Source organism: Anoplopoma fimbria, chromosome 21 (genome assembly GCF_027596085.1).
Source record: "Anoplopoma fimbria isolate UVic2021 breed Golden Eagle Sablefish chromosome 21, Afim_UVic_2022, whole genome shotgun sequence".
NCBI lineage: Eukaryota > Metazoa > Chordata > Actinopteri > Perciformes > Anoplopomatidae > Anoplopoma > Anoplopoma fimbria.
The window spans coordinates 2,084,543-2,097,489 of NC_072469.1; the positions used below are offsets into that span (position 1 = coordinate 2,084,543).

The 12,947-nt window shown below is 36.4% G+C and overlaps 1 protein-coding gene across 1 annotated transcript; it reads right to left on the reverse strand.

Moving 5' to 3' along the window:
- Window positions 1-2,398: 2,398 nt before the first annotated feature.
- Window positions 2,399-9,095, reverse strand: si:ch73-264p11.1 (uncharacterized protein LOC100000923 homolog). Its single transcript, XM_054623169.1, has 4 exons — window positions 8,770-9,095; window positions 7,992-8,055; window positions 5,326-5,527; window positions 2,399-5,242 (listed from the first exon to the last, which is right to left on the reverse strand). Exons 1-4 carry the CDS (start codon window positions 8,910-8,912, stop codon window positions 5,202-5,204), a joined length of 450 nt encoding a protein of 149 aa, XP_054479144.1. The 5' UTR covers window positions 8,913-9,095; the 3' UTR covers window positions 2,399-5,201.
- Window positions 9,096-12,947: the final 3,852 nt, after the last annotated feature.

Genomic DNA, 12,947 nt, shown 5'->3' on the forward strand with positions numbered 1-12,947 from the left:
GGGTCTTTGGGATCCACCCGTCTTCCACAGCTGTGGTACCCTCCCCAGCTTCAAGCTCAAGTTAAAGACGTGCTCCACTATCCCGCACAGCTGGTCTGCGCAGGATCTGAGTTGAGCTGATGCCGTCCGGACCCGTGGCCTTTCTCACCTTTATCTTCTTCATTTGTGAGGGACAAGTTGGGGGAAGGGGGCTGTGTGTTGTAGGTTGTTGGAGTGGGGGTGGGGTGCTGGTGGAGTGCAGTGTTTGAGAACAAACAAATGACAAACAAATGCTCAACAAACCAGAATATGTTTTATATTTTAGATTCTTCAAAGTAGTTGAATGAGAAGGTGTGTCCAAACTTTTGACTGGTACTGTGTATATATATATATATTAATAAGAATAATATTTTATCATCAGTTATCAGCTCCCTGCTTAGTAGTGTTGTATGAGTGCATTATATTGACGTTTTTTAATGTTTTTTTATTTATTTATCCTATTTAAAAATATATATTTACACGAACACTCAAAGTTATGGCCTCAAAACTGAAAAAAAAACTTCAGCTGGTTTGTCTGCCACAAAAATGTTTTATATATATTAATTTCACACAAAAAATGTACTGTTGGGCTGTTGTGTATTATATACGAGTACTGTTGTGTTTTATTGTATCACACTTAACAGGTGAAACTGATAAACTGATTGTTTTCCATATAAGAAGTGACATTTGGTTATTACATTTTGATAACTAACAATGGGTCAACATATTGTATTAGCTCAACCCAAACAAAACCAGCATTCAAGACCAATATGGATATTTCAGAGTAAAAAAAACTATATTATAAACTATTCTATAACTATATATACATTGTCTGCCTTAATCGAAAGCATAAACAACACATGACCCCACAATTTGAAACAGTTCACATGAATGTCACCAAAGAATTGTGGCCAAGATACGTGCTGAGTGTGACAAAATAAACCCTTAAACATATATTTAACCTTTCCGTGCTGCCTTAGCTTTTCCTTTTTATTATGCCATTTTGCCTTCATTAGAAAGTTTCATCAGATAGAAGGGTATGACATGCACAGAAAGCTCCTGGCATGCATGTTAACCCAATTTGTTCGTACTCATCAGCTTGTCATGGTAATAATTATGATTTTCTGCCATTTCCGACCCATGGTGGGCGTATTTGCACATGTGGTGCTGTAGATAGCTGCTTCTGTCTCTGAGCATGGAAACTGTGGTTTTGACCAGATGCTCATACGCTTAAAACCCACACTGAGCTTTTCCGCTTTTTTTTTGGGTCGCTTCTCACGTGTCTTTGTTGTTTATTTCTGCACTTATTTGGTCAGAAACTGCACCGACACACATTAAACAGACAGAAGCATGCATTTGCTTCAAATGTGCAATACATCCCTGAAAGAAAAAAAAAATCAACAAAGATATGTGCTGTATGTCTCAGAAGTGTCTCGTGAGCAGCTTCTAATGGTGTGAAAGCAGACACCGGATGTGTGGGTATGTTGTTGTCCACACAAACACAGAGAAGTGGTATGATTAAGTTCAATTTTTTGTTCGTCTACTTTGCCTCCTCGAATGTTGATCTGCAAAGCGAGAAAGTCACGTACAGTGTTAGTGTTTCAGATTTCTTGCATCTGCACAAGATTAGAAAAACAGTTCATATTTACAAAGCATGTGGGTATTTACAAGGACTTGGTTGCCTCCTTTAAAACAAGAAAGATCTATCCCTGTGTGCAAAGAAATGCATTTCAAATATTTGTATTTACCATTACACTGTTTAAAACTGAAATAAAAACAGATGTTGGGCCACCTGCAGTGCAGCAGACAGACCACATGTCTCTGCTGCAATAAGGTAAAGTCCAGAAAGGACAGGAGGGAAGCGATATACGATCAGTCAGGTGGTTTCAGAGTGAAGTTTCATATCTGTCAAGGTAACGGAACTTCTTAAATTTGAGGTGACAGGTTTGTCCACACTGAAGTTTTGTTTTCTGTTTCTTTACATTCACTTTTCCTTTTACAAACTGATTCTACTTCAAAACGAATTCAATTACAGGCTCACAAACAGTTTGACAACATGACCTGAGTTCAGATCTGATTTAATTATGTGTGAAGGCTCATTTTATCAGTAAAATTATTAAATTAATCTCTGTTTGAAACATTATATAACATGAAATAATTAAATGTCCTTATGCTGTTTGAAAAAGCATCATAGCACATCCAACAGTTACCACTATTAATAAAAGTATTCTATGTGATAAGGCTCTTTAAGATAATACATTTAAAAGCCCCGGAAATCTTAAGTATTTATTTATAACATAAAATAATCCAACATAATTATCACAGTTACAATTAGTTTATTTTGTATAGCCCTGAATCACAAATTACAAATTTGCCTCAGAGGGCTTTACAATCTGTACACATGCGACATCCTCTGTCCCGGAACCCTCAGTTCAGTTTATCACTGGATTTAAACATTTAGGCCGTCAAAAAACCCAGATAAATCTATTTTGTAGCTCAATATCGTCAGAAAGACAAATAAAAATTGGAAAAAAACATAATTTTCTGATTAATTTTGTAAAATCCCAGGAAAAAAACATAAACAACACTGCATGTATCTACTAACAAGTATTGTGTTTGATGTGTCTACTTCTTCTTTTCCATAGAGCTCCATTAAACACACCGTTAAACACACCTGTAGTTTATTTTGACTCAATCACACATAGAAATACTCACTAGAGCATCAAATGTGGATTCATCCGCCGCTGAAAATAGTCCCTAACAAATGCACTATTTGTGAGCTGTCTTTTAAATATTTTCCTCTTCAGTAGAAACCAATGGTTTTGGAGCTGAGAGCCAGAGACAGGAAGTAAAACTGTATTGAGCGACCGACTGTCTATAAAATGTCAGAAAACGTGACACGTTTCAATATCTTGTTTTATTGGACCAACAGCCCAAAACCCAAAGATAATAAGTTTTAAAATCATATAAAACAGAGAAACAAGAATCCTCACATGGAAAAGGCATGGACAAACAATTAACCAATTATCAAAAAGGTTGACAATTCATTTTCTAATAAATCAACTGATAGTTTGAGCTCCAAAACCAACAACAGAATGAAATGAAAGGAAAGGAGAGAAACAAATATTTAGATAGAAGTGGACACACAACAATATATATATTGGAACGGAAAAACAACAACATGTTGAAGTAAAAAAACATTCATGACAATAAAAAAACAACATGTAGGCTGTAACATCCAAAGAAACATCATGTGAAGAGTCTTTAAATATGTTAATTTCCCCCATAATGACAAATGAGTTTGCATCAAAACTGTAAATTGTGCCTAAGATCTAAAACTCTAAACTGCTGATAATCAGTTTGAATTTCCTTTGAACTTCTTTAACAAAAAAAAAAAAAGATGTGTGCAGCCATTGACACAACTGGAAACTACAAATTTGTTGAGAAGTGGAAAAATAAAATACGAAGAAAAACTGCCACATTTATGTTTTCATTTTCAGCCACTTGATGCTTCTGGTGCTTTTGTTAATAAATAAGAATAAAGTAAAACCTGACATAAAGCAACAGTTCTCATCCTTAAAACATTTTAAAACGTTTCTGTGGGTTTCTACATTCATCTAGACTCTGAAGACCAACAAATAACCTGTTTAAGCCTGAAGCTACAAGTGGTTAAAGTGGTTACATTACATTACATTACATTACAGTCATTTAGCAGACGCTTTTATCACAAAAAAAAAAACCTGAATCTGTCCTTGTGTTGGATGACTGGACGGCAGATCTTTTGATATCTGAGTGGAATTTTGTCCTTTAACAAGTCAAGAGTTTTCACATGCATTAAAGTTTGGATGTGTCATATGCATCTAATAGAGAGCTGCAGGAATGAGTTCCAAAACGCAGATATGAGTCAGCATCTTTTGCACTTCCTGTTTGTTTTTTCAATGTGTTTTTGGTTCGATGTCTGAGGTAAGGTCTTTGCGCCGTGGCTGCAAGTGTCTTACTACTTGCATTCTCTCAACTATCCAGCAGGGGGCGACTCCTCTGGTTGTATAGAAGTCTATGAGAAAATGACTCTACTTCTCTCTTGATTTATTCCCTCAGTAAACATTGTAAACATGAGTTTATGGTCTCAATCTCTAGTTTCAAGTCTTCTGTCATGATGTTCATTTAGGAAGATATGGTCCATTTAGAGTCAAACAGACCATAAAGCAGGGTCTGCTTTAGGGCGGGGCTACTGTGATTGACAGGTCGACACCAGAGATGTATACAGCGTCTCTACATCACTCAAAAAAAAAACAACAACCGTAATCCAAGATGGCGTCAGCACATTTCCCAAACTCAGGGTTTCATAATGTCCACCTCTTATAAACAGGCAGTGGTTTTGAGGGCGAAAAAAAACCACGACATGTGAACGGCCCCTTTAAGTGTCTTACCAAAAATGTCGAAATTAAGAACAATAGTCCTCCTTTAGCTCGTTGTGGTGAGGTGAAGTCATGTGGTGGAGTTCCTTTATAGGTCAACGAAAGCTTTTCCCTTCTGCTGATTGTATTCAAGCTTCAAAAATCATAAAAGAGGTGTTCATTCGTGGAGGTTATCCTGATGAACATATGACGTAAATATCATAAATGTCTGTATGACACAGGGATATTTTCTGCAATAATCCAAAAACCAATGGAGGAACTTTGCCTTTTGTGAGGCAAACCAGTGAAGCTAACTTCCTGTTGACTACAAAAACACCAGTTCCCATCAGAACTCTGTTCACTCCCTACTTGATAAGCCAGCATCTCATAGTTGGAGTCAAAGATATGTTTCAGTTCCCTCATACTAAACAGACCTTGTACGGATGTACAGACGCAAAGCAGCCGCAGAAATAACAGAAAATAAAAGAGCAGTTATTCTTAGAACTAGACTGAGAGTCTGCAGCTGGGCATGTATAAAAAATGTATAAAAAATATGTACACCTACTCCATTTCATACAAGATATTAAAAACAGAATTGAGGATCATTTGTGCGTGACCAAATTATTTGAAGTTTTCCATTTGAAGTCCAAAGCAATTGTCCTTTTCTCGGCTTTTACTGGATATACATTTTGTCTAAGTGCCTTCATCCATTATTCTGAATTGAATCCAGTCTGTGAACATTTAGACACTTTTTTCATTCTCCTTGACGCTGAATGTCAGAGATGTTCAGGGAGGCAAGACTTCGACGTATTCAGAGTCAGGAACATCTGGAGGAACATGAATAAAAAGGTCAAATACTCCACAAGATGCTGTGAGAAGGAAAAGACAGGGACGTTAAATAAAGACGTACTCTCATAGTCGGGTTCCTCCTCAGACGAAGGCTTCCTCGGTGACTCCGGTGTCTCAGGAGGTTTCTGGGGTTTGATCAACAAGGCCGTCTTCCGTTTGACGGAGTGGCGCAGGTGCATGGCCAGGCCCTGGTTCTTCTTCTTATAGTGACGGACCAGATCGTCCAAAGTCTTAAAAAATGTCTCATTTAAACCTCCCGCCGTCTGTAGGAGCAACGACAGCACAGAGTGAGGACAAAGGTCTCAAAGGAGGAGAGAAACACATGAAGAAACAGGACCAGTGAATGTGAAAGATAGCAATGAACGTTTGTCTATAAAATGTCATAAAATAAATAGTGAAAAGTCCAGTGTGACGTCTTTAAATGTCTTTTTTGTCCGACCAACAGTTTAAAAACCAAAGATAATCAGTTGTAAATCATATAAAACAGAAAGAAAAAACAAATCATCATATTAGAGAGGCTGGAAGAAACTATTTTTGTTATTTTGTATTTTATTTTATCTTGACTCAGTCCCACATACACCATCCTGCTGCCACAAACACTTACTAGAGCATTAAATATGGATTAATCCGCCGCTGGAAATAGTCCACAACAAATGCACCTTCGTTTGTTTAATAAAAACTACAGTGACCAGCTGTTTAAAAAAATGTAACTATATATTTGAGAGCAGTTTTTCCACTTGAGATTTACGTCTCAAGTAGGAACCAATGGTCTTGGAGCTGAGAGATACAAACAGGAAGTCAAGCAGATAATAAGATAAGATAAAAATTCCACTTGAACTTCTTTTTGCTGTCTTTTTTTTGTCAGACCAACAGTCCTAAAACCCAAAGATAATCTGTTAAAAATCATATAAAACAGAGAACAAACATCCTTTGGAGAGACATGAACAAACATTATCACATCTATTATCAAAATAGTTGAAAATTCATTTTCTATCCATTGATTAATCAACAACAACATGTGGGAAGCGGAAAAATGAAAAGGAATGGAAAGGAGAGAAACAAATATTTAGATAGAATTGGAAACACAACAATATATATTGGGAGCAGAAAATGAAAACATGTTGGAGTAAAAAAATAATAACATGGAAGACATAAAAAGCTGTTTTTTAAGATGTAACTCGCCCCAAAAACTCTGAACTTTTGTCTTAATCTAGATCTGTAACAGCTTGAACTTCAGTGTGAATTTCCATTTCCTTTAAACTTTATGACTTCAAAAATAACTAAACAGAAGCGTGCAGCCATTCACACATCTGGAAACCACAAATATTTGCAATCAGCGCTTGTGCAGATGGTATTGATACTTTATGCTTTAAGTGGAAAAAGGGCCGAGCTATGAACATGCCAAGGTGGTGAGTGTTTGTCTAAACACACGTCAGAGGAGTTTCCTGTGACGAGCTAATAACTGCTGGGTTTCCAGTATGGGGTTGAAATGTTCCTTTAGCCCCAACTGATCTGATTTCAGTTTGAGGAGGAGGAGGAGGAGGAAGAGGACAAACATGTTTTTGTCTCCAGACTGAAAGTACTGACAAATACTTTAGAGTTGTTAAGAACAAAGCAAAGTATTTGTTGGATTGTAAGGAACTTCAATTGTCCTCCTTCTTTCTTATTTCCAACATCAGAAAAGAGAAAAATACAAAAAGTGCAGATTAGGTAAATTCAAAAGTTATGTTTTAGTCAAAAACTAGATCACAGCCTGAACATTTACAGATGGTTTTTTGTGTTAAGATCAGCTGTTTATGATCAAATGTATAGAGACCAAATAGTTGGACAATATGAGTGAAATTAATGTAAAATGTGAGGTGCTTTAAAAAAGTGTTACACTAAATTATACAGTCGACCTTATTTTTAATACAAGATTTATCTTTTCTCTGCTCCTTTTTAATCAAAACGTGTTCATAACATTAAGTTTGGGTTCGAAGTGCTTATCAAACTTCCTGCTACAGTCTCCATGGACGACCACATTTTTCTCACAAGGTGAAAATGAATGATGGACTCCAACACGCTTTGAACGTTGATGCATTTTAAGTGATAAGATAAGATAAGATAAGATATACTTTATCGTCCCGCACAGGGAAATCTATCTTTGGAATGCATATTGAACATAGATCATACATATACTCATGCATAAACATGCTTAAATAGACATGTTACAAATAATAAAACCAGGTATGATAAACCCAGGTAATAAAAAGTCACAATATAATAGTCCTGAATAACATCACATCATATAATACTAGAGCCACTCATATGAATGTCAGTCTGTTCAGCAGCAGCTCAGTGTGGCTGCGGCACTCAGTTTGCTTTCATTTTGAATTGTGGTTTTACTGCATGCGGAGCTGTTGAGGCCACCGAGGAGATTAAGGTCAAGCCATATTTTTCTCAGTAACACTATTAGAGTTTTAATCTTTTTTTTAAATTGTGTATATCTCAGAATTTAACAGATAAGAGACGGCTGGGAAACAAGATCAAATCTAATAAATCTACTTTATTATCCATGCAAAGGAGGGGTGTGGATCCTGGCTGTGGCCCTAAATGTTCTAGTAAAGTTTATGTGTCTGTTTGTGTGTGTTTGTGTGTGTGTGTGTGTGTGTGTGTGTGTGTGTGTGTGTGTGTGTGTGTGTGTGTGTGTGTGTGTGTGTGTGTGTGTGTGTGTGTGTGTGTGTTTACCATGAGAGTATAGTGTCCAGTGTGTGTCTGCAGCAGTCTGTACGTATACACCACCATCTGTTTACTGCAAAGACAAACAACATGCATACATGACATTTGCAGGACTTTTAAATTAAATAAATGATTGTAATGAGTAGAATTTCAGCAGCAGTTTTAGCTGTGGTTGATGCAAAAGTTCCAAAAACAAAGCATGGTGCTGATGAAGCGGTCACGTGACTCACTTAAGACACTTAACAGTACTCACACTAAACTAAACACACTAAACAGTACTCACTAAACACACTACTCAGTACTCAATATACATACTAAACAGTACCCACTATACACACTGAACAGTACTCACAAAACACACTAAGAAGTACTTACTAAACACACTTTACAGTACTCTCTAAATACACTAAACAGTACTCACTGAAGACTTAACAGTACTCTCTAAACACACTAAACAGTACTCAGTAAATACACTAAACAATACCCACTATACACACTGAACAGTACTCAATATACACACTAAACAGTACCCCTTATACATACTAAAGAGTACTCCCTAAACACACCAAAGAGTACTCACTAAACACACTAAACAGTACTCACCCTACACACTAAACAGTACTCACTAAACACACTTAACAGTACCCACTATGCACACTAAACAGTACCCACAACACACACTTAATAGTGTTTACTATACACACTAAACAGTACTCACTAAACACACTAATGAGTACTTACTAAACACACTAAACAGTACTCACTAAACACACTAATGAGTACTTACTAAACACAGAGACACATGGCTCCCTGGATGGTCTCGCTGTCTCGGATCAGGTAGGCTCCGTCCTTGTGTTTCTTTCCCAGCAGCTCCTCACACTCCGTCTTGGTGATGGCACCGTGGTAACACACCGGCAGAGCTGCTGCCATGGTTCAGGAGAGACATCCACCTCAAACACACTGCAAACACACGTCTCAGAGCAGCTGCATTTCTAAGAACAGCCGCTGTTCACTCCCACTAAGATTTAATACTGGGGCCATAGAAGTCCAGATATGCTGATGGTTGCTTTTGATCTGTAGCCGCTCTGATGGTTAAAGGAAGAGAGGTCAGCACTCAACACATGGAGGTTGTTCAGCCGAGTGCATCGTGAGGGAACACAAAGACACAAGAAAACCACTGAGGTGGCATCACAGTTAGACACAGGAAGTGAAAATATGAGAGAGAGCGAGAGAGAGTATCTGTGGGAAAGAGAGCGAGAGAGAAAAAGAGTAGTGTGAATATCAGCAATAGCATCAATACTAACATAATTATTTTAGTAGTATTATTTGTAGGGGTTAAACAATAGTATGATATAATAATAATAATAATAATAATAATAATAATAATAATAATAATAATAATAATAATAACTTTATTAACATAGCACCTTTAAAAAGAGTTTTGACGGACAAAGCAGCAAAAGCAAAGCAATAAAACAACAGAAAGTGATTTTTTTTTCAGTCATTATTAATAAATTTATCATAATAAAATCAATTATTCTTTACAATTATATTTAAATTAATTATTGTCATAATCATAATTTGTTTTCTTTCTTTATTTACATATTTTTAATATATTTTTTGAGTTGTGCTCATTGCTCCCGTTTTTTTAAATTATTATTAGAATGTGTATAATTAAAGTTTATTTATCCCAATTCTATCTTTTTATAATCATTTATTTTTATTTAAATTCATATTCTCGTCTCTGTGTACCGTTATGTTGAGTACATCTGCATTGTTTGCACATGTGAATTATTTTCCTTCGTTAGCACGCCATCATCCACCTCTCTATGCGTTTGTTGTCGGTAGATGGAGGAAGGAGGAGTGGCGGTGTGTTGCTGTACGTGGCCTTCATCCTCTTCACCCTCTTCATCCTCTTCATCCTCTTCACCTTCCCCCTCACAGCCTGGATGTGTGCTAAGGTGACCCGGGACAAACAACACCAGGAACCCTACCCGTAAAAACACACACTAGTCATACTAGTTACTGCAAATGTAAGGTACTTGTACTTTACTTGAGTACTTACATGTTCTGCTACTTTCTACTTCACTACACCTCAGAGGTAAATATTGTACTTTTTACTGGACTACAGTACCAGTCAAAAGTTTGGACACACCTTCTCATTCAACTACTTTGAAGAATGTAAAATATAAAACATATTCTGGTTTGTTGAGCATGTGTTTGTTTACCACATAATTCCATATGTGTTCCTTCATAGTTTGGATGTCTTCAATATTAATCTACAACGTAGAAAAAAATAAAGAAATAAATAAAGAAAAACCATTGAATGAGAAGGTGTGTCCAAACTTTTGACTGGTACTGTACTTCTCAGAGGTACATATTGTACTTTTTACTCCACAAAATCTCAGAGATATATATTTTACTAAATAACAAATATAAACGTAGTTTAAAAACACCATCACAAGTTCCCAAGGTGAAGCCTTAAAATCCTAGCAACAGTTGAAAATCCAAAGATATTTAATTCACGATATAAAACAGATAAATGACTTAAACTACAACATACAAAGATAGACACATAAATAAATATATATGCTGTGGTTTCTGTCTGGCAGGTCATCCAGGATTATGAGAGGGCCGTCATCTTCAGACTGGGCCGCGTTGTTAAAGAACACACCCTTCTATCCTGGAGGTTTCTCTTTACTCCACAGTATGAATGTAAAGATGGAGTCTAGTTTTGATCCCTATTTATCCAATCATATTATTTGTATAAATCTGCAGAAATAAAAACTTTTATCAGTTTATAACAAAGGAACAAACCAATAATGTGATAAAACTTAGAAGCCCCGACTGTCTGTAACTTTTATTAAAAAAAGTTGTAACATAAGATAATAAAGCTGAGCAACAATCGATGATACAAAAGCAAATAAGGACCAATAAAAATAAAAATACTGGTATGGAAAAAAAGAAATGCAGACTCAATTCAGTTAGAAAAAAAGGAAGTAAGACAATTGTTCCCAACAATTCCCCTTCACCTTTTCTAAATGGTATTATTGTCTGCGTTGCTGATGCAAACACAACCGTATCTTTTCTCTGCAGAGCCTAGCGACCAGCCACACACTGTGTTCGGTTATCCACAGTTACCCTCTCACCTGTGTTCGTCTCTGCAGGTCTTCATCCAGAAGGTCAACCTGCAGACTGTCTCCTTTAACGTTCGGCCGCAAAAGGTCAGCAGCTTCCCTGCATGAAGATTATAAAGGGGAATTAATCCACAAAGAGCAGAACAGGAAGATAACGTCTCTCACCATTTCCTGTGTTTACTCACCTCACTTCACTCAGGTTCTAACCGCAGACGGAGTGCTGCTGAAGGTGGATGCTGTGGTGTGGATCCCTCCCTCTGACAACGCTGAGGGCCACGCTGGGAATATTTTGATAATAATTGATATTATTATCATAACATCTGTTTCATTTAAAGAAAAAATCCCTTGAAGTCTTCTTTTAGCATCATTTACAGGTGTTATGAATCCTGAAAGACTCACCTGACAATCTGGAAAAACTATTTTCTAAACCCATTTCCACAGTTGGAACTCTATTTATTTACTTTTTTAACATTTTACATTTCATTCCAGAGTTAAAAAAACATGGGAAACTTTCAAAAAGTGATGCAATTTGTAATGATGATTAAAAACTGATTAAAAGATGATTAAAAGCAAATAAAACACAAATGAATAATACTCTAAATAAGACAAAAAGACAAAGATTCTAAATGTAAATATACAGAAAAGCGGAATATCTTCTTGCTAAGTTTTTAGGACGAAAGAAAAACATAAATGTATTACTATATAAGAAACAGAAACAAAATTAGAAAATAACATTATATAGGTACTTGTACCTGATAATAAAAGTTTTCTACTTCGTAGTGTCTGTTTATGAAAATAAAACCTCTTTTTAAAAAGATTTTAAAACAGGACTTCCTGTTTTTAAATAAATTATGAAAACATCAGACAATTACACAGTTATGTAGTAGTAGCTAGTACTGGTGCTTCCCTCAGTACTAGTATAAATACTTGTTTTACCCGCATCGTCCTGCAGGAGGTGCTGCACGCTGCCTCCGACCGTGGGGCGTTCAGGTGGAGCGGGTGGAGCTTAAAGACCTGACCCTCCCCCTCAACCTGCCGAGGCCTCCAGGAAGGCCAGGGCCAAGGTTCCTGTCTGGACAGTTATAAAACACACAGGTGTGTCTGAGCTCCGTCCATCTGTTTCATTTAATCAATTTAAGTTCACTGAACGCTCATTCGGACGCTCAATCTCTGAATTTTTGCTTTCGGAAGTGATGCGTTTTAAGTCGGCCAGCCAGAACTGAAGGAGGGAGAGAGTTCTGGGTTTAGTTTTATGGAGAAAATAATTAGCAGATACATTTTTTGTTTTAGTAATAAAGTGGAAAAATTTCCTTCGAAGTTTCGCATTGAATATATCCAGGACAAAAAGACTAAACTAGAAGAAAAAACATCAGTCATGTGTTTAATCACTGTATGTATACCAAAATGTTTTGGGTGGTTGTTCAACTTTATTTAAAAAGGAAACCTGGACAATTACATTTCAGGATAAAGACATTTTATATGTTTTTAAGGTAAACAATTAAGTGTTGCATAACCATGAATTAGGTGGTCTTAATTACAAGAGTTATAAATACCACAGTGTTTTGGTCCTATTACAAGCCAAACTCTACATTCTACTCTACACTTCCCATAATGCACCTCTTTAGTGTCTTTCAATGCCCACATCCCTCCAACTCCACTTCAGATCATTTTCATCAGACTTGACTGAAGCTCAACTGAGTCGTACTCAGTAGGACTGAGAGAAATCACAGTGTGAGATTTGTGATGGTTAAAATAAATAAATAAAATTATATATTATAATTAAATATTGTATATTAAATTCATAAGAAAGAACATAGTACAAAATTTT